The sequence below is a fragment of the Vanessa atalanta genome, chromosome 15 (genome assembly GCF_905147765.1).
Source record: "Vanessa atalanta chromosome 15, ilVanAtal1.2, whole genome shotgun sequence".
In the NCBI taxonomy this organism is placed as follows: Eukaryota; Metazoa; Arthropoda; class Insecta; order Lepidoptera; family Nymphalidae; genus Vanessa; species Vanessa atalanta.
In genome coordinates, this window is record NC_061885.1 from 4215507 (window position 1) to 4241121 (window position 25615).

A 25615-nucleotide genomic window follows, 5' to 3' on the forward strand; every position below is an offset into this window, starting at 1 on the left:
TTTACCCAAAAATGTTTTTGTTTGAAATAAAACGAGTATTAGTTTAAAACATTTTATCTAATTCTATAATCAAATGACTGTGAAGGATTGGCAGGAAAAAATGCACGAATAGAGTTAAATATACAGAATAATTGTAGTAAAAGATCATAAAGATGATTAAGAAGTTGTTGCAGTGTTCGGACCAATCCTTCACTGTGAATGAATTTTATAAAGTTCAAATAGAGATCAGGTTTCCAAACACGAGGGACAATAAGCTCATGAGTCATGAATGCTCTGTTGTTTTAGCATGTCATTCCATTATAGCAATATTGTACAGCTCTAAAACCCAAATGCATAAAATGCAATTATACAATAGCAAAAAAATATAATTCTTTCGCTTGACCAGACAGATGCCAAATTATCAATGGACAATTTTTAATTGACATAGCATAATTATATCACAAAACGAACAGTACCAAATTTTCAGTACAGGAACAATATAATATATAAACTGATAATAACTTTTATTGTAAAATGTTTTTTAAAAAGAAATACAATTTAGAATTAAAATATGATATAAATAATTAAGACGGTGTTTGTATAAGAGAGAGATCCCTAGCACTATTATTTAGCTTATCATTATTGTAAAATTGTATAAGTCAATCATTAATATGAACTTCTATATATAAAATGTGGAATATACATAAGTGTGCTAGGGTACAACATTCACATCCATAATTTTAAATATATTGCAACTACCCAAGTAGCTCACATGTGGTAGATACAGTAGACAGATTTAATGGGTTTTTTAATTAAAAGAACTGCCAGACTCCAAACACTGCATCTTTTATGGCTTCAATATATTGTGCAGGTACCCAGTACACCCAATACCTGGATGCTTCTGTGGGACCAAGTTGTAAGCCCTGAAACAGATAAATACAAGAAAATATAATTTCTGGCTTTTGATTATAACTAGATCAAATTTATTAGGTTGAATCTTACCATAATGTGATATTCTTCATGTTCTTTAATAGGCTCAGATGTGATACCTAAAATTAATAAATAACAATATTACTTTTGATATAACTGTATTCTGTATATTGATTAATAAAATCTTACTTTTAATGGACGTCATGGCAAGTTTTTCAGTGCGCTCTTTGGTACCAAGCCACAGCTGATCCTGTTCAGGTTTAAATGTTAGCCTCACTTTGCCTCCATGTTTGTTTAACATTCCACTTAATGGCACTGGTGGAAGTGGTTCCTACACATCACATAGCAAAGTTAGAGTGTTACTTGTTTCCAGTTTATAATGGTACATATCCACTATGCTTGCAAGCCCATAGTGTTTTATAGTAACAAAAAAGCTCAGTGTGTTCATAGGTATTGTATTTATTAGAGCTGAGTAAATTTAGTGCTCCATAATAGTGGATCTCATGTGTTGTGGATGCACATTTTTAACCACATTTTTATTACATAATATTTATTTGCATTTAATTATGATTTAAATTTTATTAAATTGCTAAAATCCCTTAATAAGTTTATGATCATTTTCATCATTTAAAAATTATTACTACCAGATGAGATAATCATTAAACAATTATTTATTTTTTTAAAAGTAATGAAAGATATTCAAAAGGTTTTTTTTCTGTTGCTAAGTAAAAATTTTAAGTATAGAAAAACAGCTTAGAATCAAGAATTTAGATTCCACTGTCCAGCATATATTTTAAGCAAAAAATTTTAACATACCTTTACACCTTTGATTCCAGGCATCACATCTGGTGGAATGCCTTTATCGAGAACTTTTCTGTGAATTTTTTGCATGCATAGTGGCTCCTTATTTGACTGACTATTATTTTTTTCATCTTGAATTTCCTAAAGTGTGGGTATAGATAATTTTTTGAAAATGTACTTATTAAAATTTAAAATTAGTTTTTCCTATAATTTCAAATTATTTTACAGTCATCATAATTGCATCATTATTACTTCACAAAAATTATTCATTTACTAAATAATTTATATAAGAGATAATATTGAATTCCAATTACCTTTGGTGCACTCTTCACAGCCAATATGTCATCCATTTTAGATCCAACTAGCATGACTTTGCCACCTTTAACTATTCCTGAGCTTCTCAAGGTCAGATTATCCCGGGCCATACCTTTGATAATTAGTTTCTGTGCTGATTGAGGCACCCCGCATATCCTCTCTAAATGAGCTTTAAGTTCTAGCACAGTAGCATCATATGCAAATGTTATGTCATGTTTATTTTTGTTAAAAACTACGGTAAATTCGACTTGTTCTGGTATCTCACATAGCGCAGAGTCTTCTGTTGATTCTGAACTGCAAGCAGCGATCTCTGTGGGAGCTTCGATGTGCGCTTTTCCATTATCAACACATGGTTTGCTTTCTACGTCAGGTTTTGAATTGCCATTGGATACTGATGAATTTGGATCTAGATTTTCTGTCGTGTCCCCTTTTTCGGATGCTGCAAAAATAACGTGAGTATGCAAAATTCTAGAACAAAAGATCCCTCCAGGCCGCAACTATATTGTCAAAATTATAACAATAATCACTAGCGCAAGATGTATTAATGCTCACCAATGAAATCCATGATTGACTGCTGCTTAAATGTTAAAAAATATCTAGCTAACAAAAAAATAGTATTCTTGTTGTAGTTGTTTTGAAAAAATAATTAAAAATACAGCCGACTGGTTGACATGAAGCAACAAATTTTTCATCAATCTTCAGTTCGTCACTCTGTGTTGCGTTCAGAATTTACAAAATATAGTTATTTCTTTATTATGTAAATATATTATTGAATTATATTAATGTTTATTTGTTTTTTATATTATTGTTATTTTATTTTGCTCTTCTTTAGAAACAGTTTTTCAATATTTAAAGTATAGAATTTATAATTATAATTTCTGGGTTTATCTATGTTATTTATCTTAGGTTGCTATAGCAGCTGGTTTGTCAACAAAATAATTATTTCTAAAGTATATTTGGCGTTAATGGTTTTATAACCAAATAAGTTATTTGAAAAACTGCAGAAATAAAGTATAAAGTACTTCAAAAAAATTATAATGAACTTTAACCTTGATGATCCACTTGCGGGGATTTTAAGCGATGGTAGTGATGATAGTTTCTTTGATGACGATATATTGGGTAAGAAAAAACCACAAAAGAAAAATGAATCTATCATATCGGAAAAGAAAAATACGTTTTTTGAGTTAGGAGACCAAAAATTACAAACTAATCTGCCTAAAAGTCAGGATCTACTTGGGGACAAAAGTTTACAGAAAGATGCTGCTGTTGAACAAATCGCGAAACCTGATAATTTAAAAGCAACTTCTCCAGCGCCTTTTAAGAGAACAGTTTCAAAAGAATCAATATTCCAACAAATGGACGCTAGCAAATCGCCTGCTAAGCCAAAACTTGTCACAAGTGCTGATAGTGTTCTTAATGATTTAGGAATTCACTCAAAGAAAGATACCAATAAATCGTCAGAAAAGGGTAAAAGTTCACAATCATTATTGGACGATATTTTGGGTAGTTCATCGAATAAAATAGGTGGTTCCAACCAAACCACAAGGCCTACGATAGGTGGAAAAAAACAGCAATTTGATTTAGATACATTTTTGGATTCTGAATCTAGGCAAACTGGCTCATCCACTGCTAAGGTTGAAATACAAAAGTCAAAGATAAATAAAAAAACTGAAAACGTAAAAGAAGTAGAAAAGTCGAAGAAAATGAAGTCAACCGATGACTGGCTTGGTATTTTTCAAGAAAAAGATAGCTTAATGGAAGAAGAAGAAGAAGAAGATAATGTGCCTGCTTGGTTAGGAGGTGGCGGGCAAAAGAAAAAGAAAAATATTAAGGAGCCCAAAATTGAAACTCAACAAATTGATGAAGAGCAGAAAGAAGATCCTAAAACTACAGAGCAAACCCCCAAAAATATTGCTAATGTAGAAAATCACATTCAAAATGTGACAGCAAATGTCTCGAACTTAGACTTCAGTCAAGAAGATATAACAATGCAAGGAACAGCACTTTATTTACAGCAACAAGAATCGCAGTTAATGGTAGCGCTGCAGTTAAAAGCCCAGGATGAAAAGTTAGCCACCATGCAGAGTAAGACAGAAATTTGCCGTTATTCCCTTAACTTTGCCTTTCTTTTTATAAACGTTTCAATTTTGACACAAAAGAACTTAAAACGAGAAACTAAAATTAATTTGTAAAGGTTTGTATTCGATCGACATATTAATCATAATTTTTCGATACAAAACGTAGTGCGTCAGAAAGAAAGTCAACGAGTGCAACGCGAGTCAGTTCTCGCTCAACACGAGCAACTCGATGCAATGTTGCGGAGACAAGCTGATCACCGGAAGCAAATGCAAGCCATTATAGCTGTTCATCAAGAACGAATCACTCAGAGGATTAAGGTAAAACTATCTTAAGGTATAGTTAATAAAATAAGGTATTGTTTTTTCATACAATGGTCGTATCTGAAACATTCCGAGAGAATATTCTACTTTTTCAATAAATCGACAATCGGACATTTTTTATTGAATAAAGTCCTTAAAACTATTTAAGATTATGTAACGTACATATATTAAAATTATAGGCCCAAGAATACATGCATTATTCTGAACTTATTTAAATAAAATTAAAATTTAATTTAAACATGGAATAAAAAAAAATACAACTAATATTCCCAATAAAAATACTTTAAAATGTATAGGTGTTTTGTGAATTTAACGCAGGATTTGTTAGGTGATACTAAAACTGATAATGAGGAAACACAAGAAGATACGATCGAATATGAAGGAGCAGAACGTAAAGAAAGTCCATTCGCAAAAGAAAGGAAACAATTACTGCAACTCGTGCAGTCTTTACAAGATAATCACGATAAAGAGATCGATTTAATGGAAACATCATACAGGTATCCCACCTAAAAATATATGATACATTATAACAGTAAAAGTAAACTCAAATATTCACACTTTCATTTCTTACGATTAGACGTCAACTTGCCTTCTTAGAAGTTTCTTTTCATCAGTCAGAGGAAAGAATGAAAGAAGAAAGCGAAAAGGTCGTTAGATTTTACTCAGAGAAAATTACTTGGTTAGACGAACATCACCAGCTGTATAAGAAGATGTGCGAAGAGAACTTGAATTCGCTGACGGAGCGACATAAGGCTGAGAATGATATGCTGCGACAACAGCATTTGGAAAATATTAAAACATTACAAGAACATCACGCTACGTTAATGGAGAATATGAAGTAATTTTTATTTAACATATTTAAAGTCTTAATAATCTATTTAATTAGGTTCTTATAAACACACTTGAATCATAATTTTACATTATAAAATTTAACTATAAAGCTACTACCGGTTCGGAGAGAGCGTGAAATTCTGAAGTGCCTCTTCTTCTCTAATTTACATATATATATACACGATTCTATTAGTATTTATCCTGCATTAAAACAACGAATACTAACTAAAAAATTTTTATATTTGTATGTTCTCTGTGTGTCCCACATTGGGCGACATTTTAGGATCTTAATAATTAAACAATTTTTTTCTTCATAGGAATGCGGTAAAACAAGAGCAAGTTCTAATAAGAGATTCTGCAAGTTTTTCGTTAGATCTGCAAGATTTGTTGACACAAGTTAAAGATGGAAATGTGAAGTGCACTCAGTTGTATGAGAAAATTGAGACATTGTCACAAAACAGTCAAAAGGATTCTGATAGGAGTTTACAGATTCGAGAGACGCAGATTTCTGGTACAAACAAATGTTATACTTATTTGTGTTATATAAATAGTTTTATAAATAAATTGTATTGGATTTCATTGGAATCTTGTTCTAGATATGATTCAACAATTAAAGATTGAGCGGGAAAATTTTGAAAAGGAGAAATCGGGGAGTAAGGAAATGGTAAACATGTTGGAAGCGAGGCTCAAACAAATGACATCGGTAATATTATATTCGTTGCGTATGTAAGTTTGATTGAAATAAAAGGCTATATCAGAAAGGACATAACATTATTAGTTCCCAAGGTTGCTGAAGCATTGGCGATAAAAGTGAAGATTAATATTTCTTTCAGTGGCAATGTCTATAGCCAGTAGAGCTTACTTACCATCAGATATTTTATTTACTAACCTACCTACGCATTTTAAATAAATTTATTCCAAATAGTATGGTTTTTCAATTACTAGATGATAGAAGAAGAATCAACATCGTTACGTCAAAAGAAAATGGAATTTGAATTCGAGAAGGCAACATTTAGCAAGCAGACGGAATTCGCAAAGAACATATTAAAGAAACAGGATGAGGAAATTAAGGTGAATATATCGAATTATTTAATTAGAAAATCGTATATTGTGCAAGGTTTATTTTAGGTGACTTTTTAAAGTAAGTAGGTAAACATTTTTGATGAATATTTTATGATGTATGGTGCCAATTTTTGAAAGGATTCTTTGGCAGCGATAAGAGAAATCATTTGAACTCTATTTTGTGATCAACGTTTTATCCCTTTGAAATATTATATCTGTAAAAAAACAAATAGATAGAAATAATGAAATAAATGCTAACAGTTCATCTAAGAACATCAATCAAACGTATCGGAATTTATATAAGATTTATATAAGATTGACACCTAACTCAAAATAAGGAAATTAAGTTATTGATGAAAAAAATAGCGACACTACACTTGAAATATCTACACACTACACTTTTAGAAATAATTAAATAAAATCAATCAACAATATTTTTATGTAAGGTAAATTACAATGAATTAATAAAATATATGCACATTTCTGACTGAACCAATATCGCCAAGTGGCTACTACTATTAACATCCAAATTACTTACACGCTAATACTATAAAGCATCTCGATGAATAATAATTGCGACAATGGAACGGCGAATAATTATTCTTTGATCCAGATGATGAAAGATGAAATACAAAAGGAATATCGAGAGAAAATATCTCGAATAGAGGAGGAGAAGGCAAAGTCATTAAGGGAGAGCGCTTCGGTTGCCAAAGAGAAAGCTTCGATACAGAGCTTGAAACTGGAACTTGAGGTAATTGTTATGTTAATCAAAATTATTTTATGGCTAATTATTTTTTTATAAATAAATATGCAAAGACAGAACATTTCAGCTCCATTTGTTTCTTTCTCTCTTTGTCTATCTTTTGACGAGCTTTAGCATTATCTATAGATTTTTGTCTTGATTGAACTTTTGATCTGCCGAGTAGGCCCTAGCCGATACGGTGCCCTACACTGTGTAATGAATAATCCGCCCTGATTAGTAAAGATTAATAAAGGAAAATGAGCAAAATAATATAATTGCTTTGTACCCTGGACAACAATATACAGAATTTATAATAATATTAATTATGTATTAAAAGAAAATGAAAGCCGAGCTACAAGCGCAGTTAGAAGAGACGTCAGAGGAGAGGTCGAAGTTGAACTCACAGAAACAAGAATTGCAAATCGAGGAACAAAGAGTTTTTTCAAAGTAAGTCATCTTATCCCATTCATAACTTACTACTTGTTAGTATTTGGATAAGTTTCTTAATAAATAAATTTTATTAAATTTTCTTTTTCAGAAGTAGAGATTTAGACCTTCTAGCCAAAACGGCGATGGAAAAACAATCCCAAGCCGACAAAAAGTACTCGGAGGCAGAGTTTCTTCAAAGAAAATACGAAGACAGAATACGAAGGATACAAGAACACGTCGTATCATTAAATACGAGGGAAAAGCAAATAGCCAAAGAAAAAGTCGCACTATCGAGAGAGAGACTCAGTTTGCACAACGAGAGGAAGGAGATCGAGGGCAGGCAGCAGTGCTCTCTGTGCAGGACCTCGCAGTACACGGACAATGCGTATGTACCCTCGTACCTTCCGGTTTCGAGGTGTTACGGAAATATAAGCTCTCCTGTGAATGTCATAGAAGCGGAAATGGCCCAGTTAATGGGCCGAGTCAGGCAGGACGTCATCGGTGCTCGTGAAGACGTGCGTCAAGAATCTGGGGCTTTTAAGGTGAGTTAGTCGTATGTAAAGCAATCAATATTACCAAGTTCATCCGAAAGATTATCAATTTCTGTGTAAGTTTACAGTTTTATAATATTGTAGGACTATATGGATCCCAAGCTGATGATGTTACGCTTAGACGTTCAACAAGTCATTGGCAATTTGGATCTGAGCAAGAAAGATGAAACCGAAAGAAAAGAACACGAAGAAATGTAAAGACGGTACCTATTTACTTTTTTTTTTACATTATAAGTGAAGAATGTGTTTTGTTATGTAAGAGGTTTTACAGGTAAATAAAAGACTGAACTATATATTAGAATTGTTTCATTTTATTTACTTTGACGATTATAACAATATTATTTTCTTATTTTTTCTTCATATTAATCGTGTTATCAAAATGTACACAAAAGGTCTAGGCTATTCTTAAATATAATATCTCATTGTAAAAATAGGTACAATTTTAACTATTTATATAATATATATTAAGAAATACATACATTTAAATGGCTTCATACATTCATACAATCGTTAATTATAATATTGATTAGGTTTCTTGCACCGAAACCTCCTACCAACATGGAAATAAAACGATTTACATATAACGGATTTCAAAAAAATACATTTACGACTTTCGTCGAGTGTTAAAGAAAAAAAAATTAAAATGGTTTTTAATACAATAATAATGGAGATGAGTTTTAAGTAATACCTACATCCAGTCTTTGCAAATTGATTTTAGGTAGTACATTAACAATATGGACGGCCTGGCCTCGTATAATCTAACTACCCTCAAACTAGACTAAAAATAAAAATAAAAAACTATTTTATCAATACCGCTGGACTAAACGCAAATTCTCGTAATGAGGAACAATGTTTATCTATAATGTAATCTAACTTTACACTATTTACATACGATTATTTTTATTAATAATTGTTAACAAACTTATATTATAGGTATAATATCATTTTATATTTAGGCCATACATAAATTATATTGCTAAAATATTTTTATTCAATTAAAAACATAGATAGGATTTATTGTATTATTCAATTCAAAATTATATTTATATATAAATATAATTTATCTGGTGATAAAATATACTAATTAAAATATTTTTTTAATTTTTAATAATTTTATCACAGCTCTAATGTCTGATTGCAAATTACCAAAAAAATAATTTAATTATAAATTATAGTTACATTATTTTATTGCATTTTTTTATTATAAATTATTATTTATGAACTGGACTGAAAAGATTAATGAAATGGCAACACAACGGTTCAGTAGACACTTTTTATTGACGACATAAATATTCGAATGGATAAAGATAAGTTTCTTAAGTAGTAAAGCTAAGTCTAGAGCTCAGTATAGGAAGTTTTAATAACAAAAGCTTGTTATTAAAACTTTTTTTTTGAAGAAAGAGCTCTAAGAGAAACTATGAAATGTAATCAGGTGTTATGATTTAACATCAGGTTTCTGATATTTTACTTCCAACAACTGAGGGTAGTTTTCTACAATTGACAGTAGAATTCCATCTATGTAGTTTCTTAGTTGAACATTAACGTCTTGCTGTTCCTTTAAAGCTTTCTGCAGCTGAAAAATAGATATGAAAAATATTATTAAAAATTTATATATAATATATAATTAGGTATACGAAGTAAAAAGTGTGCAAGAAAATGGATGTGTGGTTTGGATCATGCAGGTATTGAGTTGTTTCTTGCAAATTAATTATATTCTACGAATTAAATTTTCATAAAGTTTGAAAAAGGTACAAATAATTTATTCCTACTCTACTAGGTATAAATGCATTATTCTAAAGGTATAAAACATCACAATCATAAACAATTGTAAGAATAAACAGGCTATTTAATTTTTTATTTATTTATCTTACATTTACTTAATCTACTAAACTATAAATGTCTTTGTTTGTGATATCACCAAGACAATCATTGTAATATAAGACTGAGTTTTTGTTTAGCTGATCATCAACCGGATGTCTTAATAACCAACGTTTGTCGCAATTCGCAAGTTTTTTTGGCGGTCGAGTCAACAATTAGAAGTATTATATGAATTCCACTGTGACTTATTGTGTTATAATAATATCAAACTTTGCGTTATTGATATTGTTATTAAATTCAAACAAAAGTCTTAGTTTAAATAATTTGCCCTTACAGGCGATGCATGCTCTACAAAATATCATTAACTAAAGACTAGAGCCAGTAAATATCCCACAGCTGGGCAAGGGCCTCTTTGGATGAGAAAAATTTGTTTATTTCCATGCAATATGATTTAAACTACATAAGATTTAGCTTTTTGTGAATGAACCTGACACAAAATCAAAATCCTTATTAAATATAAAAGCATTAATTTATTATTATTATCAAATGTCAAAAATGTATAATATATTGTATGATTTATATAAATTATAATATAATTCTAATTAAATGCTTTTATACCCAGTAGGTATCGTAATATTTGATGTGTGATCATGTTTTAAAATAATAGACATGCAGTCAGGCGAGGTACAGGACATGCACACGTTAGTGTAAATGGCGTACCTTTTCCAACTCTATGCTGTGATCTGTGTGTGTGCTACCAACGAGCTGCAAAAACGCATATATATCAATATATACCTGCATCGCAAATAATAAAGTAACGAGGCCAGAAGCGAAGCGATATGAAATAAAATTATATTTTTTTATGTGGCAATATTTGGACTATTTAACTTTAGGTATTTAAAAACATTAGTAATGTTCCCAAATAAAAAGTAAAATTAAATATTATGAAAAAAATTATAAAAATGTTTATTACTATGATGACTTATTAGTTTGTAGCTCATAGTTACGTTCCCGCTATTTATATTTCAATGGAATTTATATTGTGTTATTTGTCTTTCCAATAATCAATGAATACAAGCGATATATCATTCTTATCCTATTAGAATGTTACGATATGTGCGCTTACCTCATGATCGCTCATTTGCGACAGTTCATGTGCGAGGGAGTTAGTGGCGACCAGCGGCCCGCTCACTCCGTCGAGCAAACTGCGACCTTCTTCTACGCCGCGAGTGAGGATTTGCGCTTGTAGTTCCTCTTGCGCTTCCGTCAGAGCTGGAATAAATACAATATATTGTTATTGGGAAAAAGGGTCTGTGGAAGAATTTTATCGGACAGCACAACTCTTTTAAGATACTTTTTTTTGTCTGCGCTGTTTGAAAGCAAAGTTGTTGTTAAAACAAATATAACATGTAGTATGAACCGCTTGCTCCTCAAGAGTTTGTGATGAGAAACCGATCCAAAAGCAGAAACATTTCCAAACAACTCTACTCTTAGGTTTCAGTGAACCGAATGGGATGGAATAGTTGAAAACAAATGGAACTGACTCCAAGCAAAACAGATAAGGGCCAGCGAGTGTTAAGAAATACTGACATTTGTTCTGCGTGCGCAGCAGCAACAGCTCCTGGCGCAGCTCGTGCAGGCGCGGGTCGGGCGGCGGCGGCGGCGCGGCGCGCAGAGCCCGCAGCTCGAGCTGCGCGGCGGCCAGCTGCGCGCGCGCCGCGTCCGCCGCCTCGCGCTCGCGCCGCTCCGCGTCCCGCGCCGCGCTCAGCTGCGCCGCCAGCTCGCCCGCCGCCTCCTGTGCCTCGCGAGCGCTCCGAGTGCCAGTGTCGGCGTTTGCGCGCAACGTTTCCGCCACGCCCCGTAATCTGCCGACCTTAAATGATAGGTTTCATTTAAATGAGTTCCACCATTTGATATATAAATATTTATATTCATTTATATACTAATAAGCGGCTGACTACATTATCGGGAAAATAAGACAGATATCGAAAATGTTCTATTAATCTTATCTAATCGAATCGAATAAAATATGAATGTATCAGTTTCTTTTTTATTTGATGTTCGATTATTGTTAAATCATTTTATTAATTATTACTATAGTGTTATCTTTTAAATATATAATTTATATCACTGGTTTGCTTTCACCTCACTTGCGAAATCGGAATGAGTTTATATTCATAAAGTTTGATTTATTCATAACAAATTCGTACCTCTTGCTTAAGATGCGACGCCTCGGATTCTGCAGCTGCGAGACGGTCGTTCAGCGCTGCGAGTTGCGCGTCCCGGTCGCGTTCGACGCGTGAGATCGCGTCTCGGCATCGCTTCTGTTCCTCTGCTATACGCTCCTCACATCTACACTCGATCTAAAATGAACACGTGCAACATTCAGTTAGGTACATATGAAAAATACATAGTTTCAACCAAAAGATGCGTTTAATTTTATTTATTAAAATTTTGCTGCCTTTGTGAATACGGTTATCAGCGCGACCGTTATTTTTGAGTGTATATTTGTTTATATATCCCTCGGTTGTGAACCGATATTAATGAGTATCTATTCAATGAGTAGATTATAAAATCAAGGGTGGTTTAAATAAGGATAAAAATCACCAATTAAATCGGAAAACTGGTGAAAATGACACCAAAAATACCTGATTATTTCTTTTCCCTTATTTAACAATACTACAAAATAAATTTTAGGTTTTCGTTTTTAGTGTTTTTGTTTAGTAATATATTATTTATATCTTTAATTGGAAGTAGATAGTATGACTATCTATAGCTAGCTATGCTACAATCACGACTTACTGCTGTTTGCTCAGTGGAAGGCTGGCCTGTATAATTTAATCATGCGAAACGAGCTAAATTACATCAGTTTATTGTTAATTCTATGATGTTTTACAGCAATTAAAACCTTCTAATTGATGCTATTATTAAATATTGGTAAACTATTCATTTTTTTTTCTTTATAGGCTCATTTGCATAGGCGTAGAAAATTTTATTTTTCACTGTTAATGTTTCATTGATCATGAAACTCTGGTTATTTATTCGTAAGTAATTATTATATGCAAGCATGTTTATCACTTTTAAAATTATTATAACGACTGTGTTTCTTGCCTACTCTTCTCTAAGAAATTGATATTCACATTATACCCGGTGAAAATTTTAATGTTGTGATTTCGGAATGAATCCTCTTTTCTCTTTCATATGCCTCATTGGCTCAGGCATAATGGTGTGAAGCCATACTAACTCAACACATTAAAAATATTGGTTTTAACCATCTTACCAGAGTTTTAAATAAGAGTTAAGAATTGTGACGGTATTGCAGTATATTTACGTATTGTGTTTTAATATTTATCAATAGATAGATATAAAAATTCTTCCATAGAAGATTAGTGTTAATAATCCCTTATCGAATTTGCAAGTTGTCCATACTTTTATTTATTTAATTAATATAAATGATTCTAATTACCATTATGTATTTTTATCGAGGAATGCATGTTTCGGAAAGTTTGTCTTTCTTATCGTCATGGAGCGGACATGTCGAAAATTAGAACCTATTATTAATAATAAGATGAACACTTAACAGTTAATTACCTCGCGTATCTGTTCGTCCAACATATGTACACGGGCTTGCAACACAGCGTTGTCGGCCTTTGCGCGAGCGTACCTCTCATCGGCCGTGCTCTGCGTGTCGGCGAGTGTGGTCACTTGTTGTTGTAAGAGCTGGACCTGAGGAAGAAGGATTTAATAATTATTATCAGTGTTGTATGTAAATAGTTGCCCGTAGAGCTGCATATCAGCTCAGCATGTACAGGCATCTTTTTTTAAGCAAATCCATTTTATGCAATTGTTTCATTGTATTTCACAAACACTACGCATTTCGACACATTGTAAAAAAATGTTATTCTGACCAAGTATTATTGTTTTTTAAAATAAAATAAACAAAAAACAATAGTGGAGGCCCACACTCCGGGCCGTTTTGCCCTTCCCGAAATCCGGTTCTAGAGAATAGTCTGGTGGGTCTAGAGTGTATACCTTATAAATGCCAAGTTAAAATATTATTCAACATTCCTATGCTAATGGTATTTTATCATTTATATATACAGTACCTAATTCACTCTACAATTAATTATAAGGCAAATGTTAAGAGGAATTCATATATATATTTAGGAATTGAACGTCCAGTAGTTATCTATATTTAGCCAAGAGCTACGGAGAACTTAACCAGGCTGATCAGGTAGTCCAACTTAGGTATAAGTTGTACAAAATGCATTTTCTAATACAATGGTTATATAATTATATTTATTATTTATACAGAAACATTTAATAAGTATAAAACACTTACAGGACGTTCGTGCACGTAATTTCACATTAAATTGTTTATTGCAAATGAAACGAGTTTTATGAACTATTCGCATCTGACTAAAACTAATTCGTTCCTGTCCTTGAATACTTCTTCGAAATCGAGTGCGACTGGAAATAATCGATCTCGTAGACCTTTTTTTACAATTTAATTTAAGAGATAGCACTTGTATTATTGACAATGTGGTAAATATATCTTTACATAAAACATTCACTAACATTTTTTACACATTAAATAAAATTATCATTAGATTTTTTCATTATAATGAATGTTAAGGGACTTAATTTTTAATTTTACTTTAATCAAACTTTACATTTGTTTTTTTTTTTAAATTGTTTACGAGCACCTTATAATGGGGGAGTTAAGTTTGTTTGTGTAACACAATAATTTCATTAGCACTATTACTGCTATTGTTTGAAAGAACTTTCTTGTAAATGTTATTACTTCATTTGCATTAACAAATTCATACCCCCTACATTTCTTACTCAATCCAAATTAATTACATTATTAGTCTGTATGTTACGTCATTCTACTATATAATTATTTTCAATAGATTTCGGAGGAAATTAACACAATACGTATTTAATACCGAAATTATATGTGTAATATTTTATATGAGAATAGTGTAATCATATTTATTTTAATATTTATTTCCTTACGAAACAACTTTTGAGAGAGTATCATCATATATTGAATTATACGCATTCTAGACTTGATACATTACTGACTGTTCATATTAGTTATGAATTGATTAATAATTGAAATTTACGATATTATTGAAAACGATCGTTGATAAGTATAGGATCTCGATTATTTATTTTAAATACATACTACATACTACTTTATACATATTATAACATGTTTTGATTAGTACTCACTCAATATATATGTATATTAATAAAAAAAAAGAAAATATAGCTATTTGAATAAATAAGAAACAGCTGGAGAGATTACTAAAACCTAACTTAACCTAAAGCTAAGAGACGCACACAATAATAAGCAGTATGTATATTCATGGATGCACAAGAAAAACGAAAGTATTTATTACATTGCAAATACAAAAGTATTTTTAATGGGAATCAGAACTGCTCCGAAAGTCTTGTGATGTATGCCAAGTCACTTATATGCATATAATATATCTATAGGTACGCGCACATAAATCCGTAATTCCGTACACAAGTGCGAAACCTGATTTGATTCGTAAAACCGTTTCAAGCACAGTAGAACTGTTGTCAATGACATATTTAATAGGTACTTAAAAAGATGTAAGCTTATTTTAAACTATAAATGAAGCGTAATGTGTCATAGATATACTTATATGTACGTACGTCGTGTTACACATAGCTGTGACTAATGTTGACGTCAAAGGAACCTAACGACAAACAGGAAGGATCGTTTAGAGTTTAGACTCTTGGGAACGGAGAGCAATGAACGCTTGTTGTATATAATGAATGAGACAGATGTTGGGAACTAACAGATGAATACTGAGCCTGTTTACGTCTAAAAGTTTTATGGATTCGTTTTATTACGAATCCATAAATAATAAAGGTACTTGTAGTACAGACATTAAAGCAGTGTCAAAGCTTGTTTATTTGTAAGTTTCAGATTATAATACAAACATATATATTATCTATATTAATTAATTATTTATACTTATATTATAAATGCGAAAGTAACTCTGTCTGTGTTTTGATCTTTTATGATCCAACCGCTGAGCCGAATGAATGGATGATCCCATTTGGTATGAAGCAAATTAGGACCCCGAAGAAGAATATACGACTACTTTTCATACCAAAAATAAACTAACCACTACAAAGGGAGCGAAGCCGCGGTCGATAACTAGTATTATATAATATCTATGTGACATTCAATAGAATTCTGTCGAATATAATAGAGTACCAATATAATATTTTTATTTGCTATGTAATTATTAGAATAAATAAATAGATTATATGCCAGTAGGTCCTTTTTCATTTTGTTAAAATATTACGTATGATAAAAACAAAGTCATAAATGCACTGAAGTTCGACTTGCTGTCCTAGACTCTGATTGAGAAAAAAATGATTCGAATGTCGCTAGCTGTATAAATAATTAAAATTGATCACACGCCAAGCGTGAATCATTTCTTTTAACTGGTTTCGTTGTATATTATAGCAGTTCAGTACGCAATACGATATAATTTTATATCTGTGAAAGTGAGTTGCGTTTAAAAAAAAGGGGGAACCCGCTGATGCCGGCTCAGATAGACATAGCCGATCGATAAAATATACCTCTTCTAGATATCTACTTTCACCGTTATCGGTATTAACTTTGAGTCCACTCGAACAAAATTAATTAAAAATTAAAAATGAAACATGTCTATCGAAATGGTTAAATATTGACTGTGTAGTAAGTATAGCGGTATAGTATTTAATATTTGATGTGGAGAAATTAATGTCCTTTTCCAATAATAGTTCTAGGTAAGAACGTAATTTTTTTTTATGCTATACCTAGGTAGCCGGACGAGCAATGGGAAACCTGATGGCAAGTAGCCACCTCCACTCACAGTAATTGGCGGTGGAAGAAATATATACCTTTCCTTATATATTGGTTTTATGTTCCTTTTACCTGCAGTTACACTGGCTTACTTACCCTCATATATAATTGTTTATATATGAACTTTTTGAGATTAATAGACGAGAGATGACTACAAATAAATGGAATAGATTCATAGCAATTATGATAAGATAAAATAACATTCCGCTCCACCGGGCATAGATTAGTTACAGTAAAAAGCGGATGTTTTTTGTCATGTTCTTTGTGGTGTATCGTCTTATTTGAATTAATTAAAAAAAATAGATTGCCCGCATTATTCATTCATAAGTCAGCGTCACTTGGGGAAATCGAAAAGCAAGTATTTCGCGTTTACAATAATATTATTATGGAAATAGATTCAGTACCAATTACTCTAGATATTATAGAATAATAGAATTGCGTGTTCGCCTCGAAACTAGATGAGCATTGAACCGATCTCTGATGAGCGTCGCAAGCGCTAGTCATTAGAATACCATTAAAGTTAAAATAGTAAATTACTTTTCTCTGAATTCCATTTTGATAAGTAAATTAATTTTTTTATATACTATACAATTTTTTCCATATAATTTAGTATTTATTAGTAAAATTGTGAAGGTTTATTTGGCTCCAATAAAAAAAGTGTTAATGTACAATTTAATATAAAATACATGTTCGTTTTAGCAAATAAACACACACGACTATTATTTCTTTAGTATTGGTTTCCTTTAGTCACTTTCGTATGAAAGTAAAATTAATTTTAAATTACGACACATCGAAGTCATTACAAAACTACTTTATAATGTTATATTGAAAAGTAAAGCCATGTCCAAAGACGGGCAAGTTATGTTAATCTTTTGCATAAGAATAAGAAGAATATCTGGAACTTGTATCGAACAAATATTCACAAAAAAGTGATGATATTCATTCAAAGTTTTTCAAGTCAAAATTTTATAGTATATCATACTAAAATAAAGATATAATTGTGTGAAACAATGAATAATATTATAATACAGTGACAATTTCAAATTAAAACAATAACGGCGAAACGTTAAAATAATAATCTTGTTAAAAATAAGCGATAACCTTTGCAATTGACCTAAACATGTGGACAGAATTATCTCAGCGCTTAATGAGCGTTTGAGATCATTGTATGCTTGTATTTAAGGTAATTTTAAACAAACACAAAGAAGTGTTTTGTTTGTTATAATGACGTATGAACAAATAATACCATGTCTTTGATTTAGTTCATATAAAATGTTAAGTTAAATGACAGAATTTAGGAAAAATATCGAGGTAATTATTTAAAAATTCAACTCATTGACTAACTTTAATATTTTAGCGTTTAAAATTTATAATCTAGTTCTTTAGGTTAAAAAGACTGTCGACATACAATTTTCAATTTACATAAAAATCACAATAAATATTATTAAAAGATAAATATACTTTAAATTAACATAACGTCTAATGTTTTTATATTAATAAAATCGTAAACATGTTTAAAAAATTTGCAAGTTTGTACAAAGACAGGAATAAGTCAAATTATGATTGTTATCGGTAAACGCAATCCATAGGCGCTTGGGCTGAATAGTTCGCGCTCGTGACTTCCCAGAGCGGAGCATTTTCTTCGTCCAAGCCGTCTTACAACTTTCCAGTGTTACCAGCTTTACATATACGGATATTTATTACTTGACGTTCAATTACTGTCGCGAGTGAATGTTTTCAGATGTGATGGAAATGAAAGCAAAGAGCGAATGAACGATAACAAATAATGTGAAATTCGATCATGTTAGAACACTATGGTATTACAGTTGTGTCCCGCGGTTTGACCTACGTTGTTATTTTGATTACACAATATACGTGCTGTTTCATACACGGTGTCTATTTGTCTATAGTTTGACATATTAGTTAGGTGCTACTAACAAATTGTCACTCGAAAATCACAATCGAATCGAAATGTTTTTTTTTTCTACTAACTGTTTTCCTTTTCTACTAACACGACGATCCAGTTGCGGTTCGATCGAAGTTGGATCGGAATATTATCGAGATCGCATTCTTACTGATATAAAAAAGTAGAATTGACTTCAATTTACGATGAAGCTGGATTTTATGTTTGTGAGGAAATTTGTATCCGTATAGAATAGGAGATACACATATCATAGCCCCAATGTGTCAGTAGAATTGACCCCTGATTGGCTGTTTAGAATCGTGGCGTAAAGTTAAATGGATCATAAGCAAAATTTTCTTAATAAAAAGGATATAAAACTTTATTTTTTTATTTCACTGATAGTTCCATAGATTAATTTGTGTACTGATAATGATAAGAGAGATTGAAATATGACACGTGTTTAGAAGGATATAAAATTACTCTGCGTATAGTGAATTTCGTCACAGTGCAGTGCACTTAATATTTACATATATGACATTATTCGTATACGACTTATGTTAACCGAGAAATTAATTATTGGCATTATATACTGGAAAATAGATTCGATTACGTAATATTTGCTAAAATTATGCACAGACTGCTACTGCTGTACTGTATTGATAGCGGTAGCGTACTATTGACAACGATGGCAACATTCGTATATATCATATATATATATATATATATGATATATACGTCATTAAATATATTGTTATTTTTGTTATTATTCCCTTATTTATTCCCAAAGTAAAAAATCAACATCATCATCGTAGATTCTATCAAAATTTACAAACCTAATAAAACAAAATATTTTGACATACAATAATATTTCCCAATACATTTATATATCAAATTCATCAGCTCCCAAAGAAACAATAGCCTACATCGATCAAGATCAACCATTATGGGCTACTTAAATATTTGTCAAATTTATGCACATATCGAACTTGCTACTGTACGCTATTGTCAATGTGAGTATACAAGATTCAATATAGCATCAAATGAAAGTTCTACTAATGTACAAACGTCAAACAAGAGGAGTGTATAATGCTCAATGATCACACAAACCTTAAATATATAATTAGGTTTTCGGATATCGAAATGTGTAATTTGTTTAATAAACAAATTGTGTAATAAAAAATCGAAATCCAACTTGAATTTACAGTTCCATATATAACGTTTGAACCATTTTTTCCGACGCATAAGGATTAATTTAATTCGATCACGCATGAGTTGCAAGCGCTTTAATATTTACGGAATATTGTTACAAATGTATTTCCGAATGACCTAGCAACACGATACATATAAGTCAAACGAACCCGATGACCGGAGCAACGAATCGATATGCAGTCATCGTGATACTAACGGTCGTGCAACCGTTGTCCGTATAGAATTACTATGCGAATTTATCACTCTTTTACTACACATTGAGGAAATCAGACTAAGCAGTTAAGAGTAAGAGTAAGAGTTATAACATTACAAATAAAGATTCAAAACTATGTTAGTATTATACTCGTATGCTCATCAGTAGATTTGTATGTTAATCCTTGTAAGTTAATTAAAAATTATTTACAAACAAACACATTTTACCTCTATATAAGCTTAGGTATAGATATTCAGTTGATTAATGCTAAGTATAATAGATACCTATATTCAATAAGATATTAATAAATATATAAATAACTATTAATCGATATTGATTTTAAATAAAAATTAAAAAAAATATAATCACGTATGTATTTAGAAACTTTGTAATAACGAATTCAAAAATAACAAAATAAGTTTTAATACGAGTGATTTTATTTATTTAAACTGGTATTGTTGAATGTATTGTTTGAAAGCAAACGCATTATATCATCCTTGTTCACAAGATTGTTCAGGTCATGTTACATAAATGTTCAAATTGTGGTAGTTGGAAGGCGGATATGCAAATCGACAATCCGATAACGAGCAGTCATACCCACCGACACGTATACACACAGAGATCATATTTGTGCCCTGCTTGTAAACATAGGTATTGTTAGAGACATGGCTTACAGCAACAATACGTTGCCAACATGGATGCCTAGTTTTTGTTTTTCGTGCCCTATTACTTGTCTTATCTACACTGGCACAATCACTATTCTTACCAGAAGACAGTAAAAATGGTTGTGTCTGTATTTATAAATAGGTACATTTTACGTTTTGGTTTAATGGATAATAATCATTGAAGCATACAAAACAATTGTAAAGGCTTATTTTGAATTAATTTGGCGAATGCACTAAAACTGATAGTAAGGTATTAGTTAAACTTCTAATCAGTACAAAAGTCCAGTGGACTGTGGCGTAAATGGTTTAATTATATTTAACGGTCATATACATATTAAGAACGTTTGAATTACGAAATAATAGTACATATTTGTAATAGATGTCAAGTATCCGACACATATTTGTTCGCGATATTGTTGACCTTTGATTGACGATGTCTATATCCCAAAACAAAGATAAATTATACGCGCAAATTAGACACGTGAAAACGAAATGCCGATTGCTTGATAGCCGCCCTCAGTTCAATCGGAAAATAAAGAATTTTATTTGTGCTCATTTCTATTTTAATGGTATATCTTATTGGTTTTATTAATTATTATTTATTATAATCATAGATTATTATTCTTATATCTAATCATTGATTATCTTTAATTTATATTTTTAATACATATTGTGCATTGTGATAGTGCATGGTGAGACTACCTGTAAGTAGTAGAACATTTGCCAAGATAAATTTGAAATGTATTTTTTTATGTGATATTGTATCTACTGTTGGTTGTCCTACTTAAAATAAAATAAAATAAGGGCTACAACTCTTTCTTGACAAGGAAGACGGCTTCAGGTTTTAAATTAGTTTATTTTAAATATTATGCAGTAATAATACTAAATATTGACTTTAATCGTAATTATTTAACATATTATATATAAACATGAAAACTAGTGTCAATTATAACTAGTTTGAAAAGCTAAGGACTTTCGATATGATGATTTGTAGTGATACAATTTTCTTTCTTCTTCGCCTTCATTTTGACTCTTAGATTAATCCAGAAAACTGCATAGGTCGTAATAAAAGCCACTGCGTTCACCAACCCGTCTGCCAAGCGTGGTGACTAAGGTAAATACCCCTTAATTACAAATTAAATCTATCAACTATACTAACATATGTATCAAGAAATATTTTGTATGGTTTTTAAAGCAGATTCTCAGGATCGATAACGTCATTCAAATGACTTATCGTTTTAGACTTATCACAGGCGTCATCAATACCAATCTTTATTTATTTATCGCACGAATCCGAGTTGTTCGATTCTAATTAAACTTTCTGCAGTGATTTTTTTCTTGGGATTAAAAGCAGGGATGACCACTAGTCCGGATACGTAAATCTAAACCAATGATTGTGGGTTTAATCCCAGGTACTTTATTTTTATGTGTTACGGCGTGGTGGTATTTGCTTTAAGCCTCCTCAAAAAAAAAAGAGGAATCGTTAGTTCAGCAGTGGAACATTTACAGGCGGTTACTTCTTACTTTCCTTAAAGAGGTTTATACAACAACATACATCTATAAGGTTTAAAATAACATTTATAAAAGAGCTGGCATATCCTGTTGATTATATGTATTGAGGTAATAATTAGTAGATAAATCGATAATAATATATTTCTGGCCAAATTTCGGTTCGATCAGCTTATCTTTAGAACTAGTCGATTGTGCAGGAGATTGTATAGCGTTTTGTCGACCTAAACGTACTCTTTATTCTTTCACTCTTATCATCTGATGGGATGGGAAACCAACACGATAGGAGAGATCGGGCATAGGACGAACGGCTTTACGTGCCTAATTTGAAACAGTGCAAGTCTTGTCTAACCCGTCTGCTACAGAGAATTTCCTGACGGAAAAGTACCTAACTTTAATTGGCCGGTTTTGCCCTCAGTAGGAAGAATACACTTAGGATTTGTAGCCTTACAATCTAATAACTAGACGACTAGACCAACGACGCAGACGCAACAGACAAAGATATTAAATACAGGAAGGATAATTTTCTTGGCCTGATTATTGTAACCGATATACATTATGACGTGATAAGACCCTGGCACAGTTTTTAATTAACAAATTTAAAATTAACAAGCATACCAATGTATATCATTTTTAAACCAATAATAACTTGTTTCATTTTATTTGTAGTCATAGATTTCAATGTTTATTCGTATTATATATTTGTACGTTGAGCTAATTGCGAGTTTAATAATAAACTCATTCGATATGTAATCATACTACAAGTAAAATATTTATACTCTAAACTCAATATATGTTCATTATATAAATGCGAAAGTTCACTTAAACGAATAGATCGATTTTAATGAAATTTGGTTTACAAGTCGATTGCCTCGTAGAATATAGCATAGATTTTAATCATCCTGTTAAGATCCTCGAGGTCAATCAGGTCTTTGATGGTTATTAATCATTAAAATTTCTACTAAACGATATGCAAAGCATCTGAGTAGAAAGAGGGTGCGACAACAATTTCTTAATTAGCAATTCTTTAAACTTTCTATTATATCTGCATCGAACATTTAATACGTAACACGAACAACTTACAACATTGCCAATGCGTCGTTAGTTATGCGAAGCAAAACCGAGCATTCTTCTAATGTCCAATTGTTTCACTTAATAAGTTGAATGTACGTTAAAATAGATGAAAAAATACGTTCGGCTGTTCTATTATTTTTAATTATTTATATTTATGTTAAAATGTTTGTTTTACATGTACTTACGGAAATATGAGAGTTCAATGGCTTTTGTTATTTAAAACTTCCCATACGTATCATTCAAACCATTATATTTGCTTTTCATGAAAAATTGATCGTTGGAATTCCAAATACTACTAACTCTATGTTTTGACGTTCTCACAGTTCGATGTGTCGATAGATAATGTATGTGTTTTAAAGAAGAATGTTTTTCTTCTATTATATTAAGATAAAGACAACCGAGGGGTACGGAGAGATTTAGAAACAGCGGCAGTCTCTATATCTCACTCTGAAATGAAAATCTTAAATGTTATGTTTGTTTATGTTCAGAATTCGATTTAGATGCGAACGCGAGTGATGAAGTCATGCTCTACCCTAGATGAGATCAAAATACACAGATAAGAGAGCCTACTTTAGGGAGAGTCAACATAATATTAATGTATAAGTTTGGTGATAAAATATTCTTCTTGATTGCTCCTGTTTATCTTTGTCAGTAGTTGGGTTTTGTTCGAGAGTTAAAATTATATATATTTATACAACTTATAAATAAATGTAGTATAAGTAGAAAACTGATAACTCTTGACAAGATAGTAGGTAGTATCGATAGTGATTTCAGGATTAGATAAATCTTGTTTGCTCAACATATTACGTACGCATCAAAAATAACACAATTTTTTTTATTTAACAAGTTATTGTTTATGGCGCAAATTTATTTTTATAAACCGTTTATAGATACTCAATATTCTTGATCTATGCAAATAGTAATGTAAATACTTGTGCCTACATACTTTTAAATTATATGAACTTGAAGATCGCGTGCTATGGTCCTGCGGAATTGAAAATGCGTCAAAAAGTTCCCACACGACTATAGATCTTATGGCAAAAGGATTATAAAAGACAATGGTATGCAGGACTGACAGATTTGTTTATAGCTATCGTAGGCAGAATGTAGAAGATCGCGTGACATTCGTAAAATATCGCGATGGTACCAGCAGGTCGAAGAGCGGAGACGTCGCGCTTCAATCAACCGAAAAAAATACTTTTGTTTTCTATAATTCGGTTCACGGTTACGATTTTTTAAACTAAACTTGATTTATCCAAGAATAACTTTTAGCTTATTTAGTCAAGAATATATAAATAGAAGACACTCATACCGTTGGTGAATTAGCATTGATTAAAATAATGGTTATTACATGGGCACTGAATCAAATTCCAGTAAAAGTATCATACGTATGTATGATATAAAATTGACGTTGATGGGAAATCGTTTATGATTCAAATAAGGACAAATATTTATTTATTACAATGAATTGAACTGTAATAGTGACGAGCATTAGTTGAAATATTTTGAACTTACTTGGTCAGACAAATTGTCACACCATTGATGGGCAGCAGTTTTTTTTCCACCGTTTAGGCCATTGCTCAAGTGTGGTGTCAGAGGACCTCCAGTAAACAAATCTTCAGTGACGCTATTGTCAGAGGTAATTCGTCCTCGTACTGGCGGGTCTTGGGGACCCACAAAGTCAAACTGTCCATCCCACATATCATACTCTAATTCTAAACTATCTTCGACTTCAATTGATTCACCCATATTGCCTCTCGAGCGGAAGAATCCAGATTTAAACATTTAAGAGAATGTATCTATAAAATTATTACGTTGTCTTTGGTTCTATTCAAATATTGCACCAGATTATACTTAAACCCTAATCAACATCTAATTTGACTTTCAAAACTGATTAGATTTGTAGAGATAAGTCTTATAATGGCACACTGAATTCTACAAAAGTCGATGTAACTTGTTACACAGAACTATGTAACCTCTTACTGCTTAACATAACATTTGTGATTTCTAACACTGCAGCACTTTGTCACATAGTCGATTGCAAACACTTCACAGCTTTCGATAAACTTAAAAAATCTTGCCACGAAATGATAACTAATTATTGTCGTATAATAAGATCAAAATATCTGGCAAAAAGAGACTTTGGCGAAGTTGATTCAAAACTTTCAACGGTTGCCCTAACATCGTTTTATAAAACGATACACTTCATTCACTGCACTAGGTCGTTAAGTTTCATTAAAATCTGGTTTAAATGAAATTGCACTTGAATGTTTGTATGTTGTATAAAAAGTTTTAAAATTAGCATATACG

General features: G+C 31.5%; 3 protein-coding genes across 7 annotated transcripts in view; 1 reads left to right on the forward strand and 2 right to left on the reverse strand.

Annotated features, from left to right (window-relative positions):
- Positions 1-92: 92 nt before the first annotated feature.
- On the reverse strand, positions 93-2720 carry LOC125069435 (ubiquitin domain-containing protein UBFD1-like). The gene is made up of 6 exons (XM_047678931.1): positions 2578-2720; positions 2025-2464; positions 1726-1851; positions 1099-1240; positions 982-1028; positions 93-902 (listed from the first exon to the last, which is right to left on the reverse strand). The coding sequence occupies exons 1-6, from the start codon at positions 2588-2590 to the stop codon at positions 792-794; spliced, it is 879 nt and encodes a 292-aa protein (XP_047534887.1). The 5' UTR covers positions 2591-2720; the 3' UTR covers positions 93-791.
- Positions 2721-3062: 342 nt separating this feature from the next.
- LOC125069529 (golgin subfamily A member 5-like) lies at positions 3063-8237 on the forward strand. Its single transcript, XM_047679049.1, has 11 exons — positions 3063-4110; positions 4270-4421; positions 4743-4921; positions 5002-5262; positions 5573-5766; positions 5852-5958; positions 6201-6326; positions 6931-7068; positions 7397-7506; positions 7598-8030; positions 8124-8237. The coding sequence occupies exons 1-11, from the start codon at positions 3063-3065 to the stop codon at positions 8235-8237; spliced, it is 2862 nt and encodes a 953-aa protein (XP_047535005.1).
- Positions 8238-8330: 93 nt separating this feature from the next.
- Positions 8331-25615, reverse strand: part of LOC125069217 (rab11 family-interacting protein 4B) — a 77400-nt gene continuing 60115 nt past the window's right edge. For 4 of the 5 annotated variants that reach the window (XM_047678628.1, XM_047678625.1, XM_047678626.1 and 1 more), the window contains 6 exons: positions 13449-13583; positions 12068-12220; positions 11448-11730; positions 10984-11129; positions 10578-10622; positions 8331-9612 (listed from right to left, as the gene is read on the reverse strand). In XM_047678628.1, the coding sequence (XP_047534584.1) occupies positions 9475-9612; positions 10578-10622; positions 10984-11129; positions 11448-11730; positions 12068-12220; positions 13449-13583 (900 nt within the window). In that variant the 3' untranslated portion in view covers positions 8331-9474. The remainder of the gene's footprint in view (positions 9613-10577; positions 10623-10983; positions 11130-11447; positions 11731-12067; positions 12221-13448; positions 13584-25615) is intronic. The other variant, XM_047678627.1, reaches the window with a different exon arrangement.

Bases quoted from the DNA above. Each gene is read 5' to 3' on its own strand.
- LOC125069435 (XM_047678931.1), bottom strand. The intron at 1,241-1,725 runs GTATGTTAAAAT...TGTGATGTGTAG, and splicing joins CTGGAATCAAAGGTGTAAAG to GAACCACTTCCACCAGTGCC. The intron at 903-981 runs GTAAGATTCAAC...TATCTGTTTCAG, and splicing joins ATGAAGAATATCACATTATG to GGCTTACAACTTGGTCCCAC.
- LOC125069529 (XM_047679049.1), top strand. From the start codon at position 3,063: ATGAACTTTAACCTTGATGATCCACTTGCGGGGATTTTAAGCGATGGT. The intron at 5,767-5,851 runs GTACAAACAAAT...ATCTTGTTCTAG, and splicing joins TCGAGAGACGCAGATTTCTG to ATATGATTCAACAATTAAAG. The intron at 7,069-7,396 runs GTAATTGTTATG...ATGTATTAAAAG, and splicing joins GCTTGAAACTGGAACTTGAG to AAAATGAAAGCCGAGCTACA.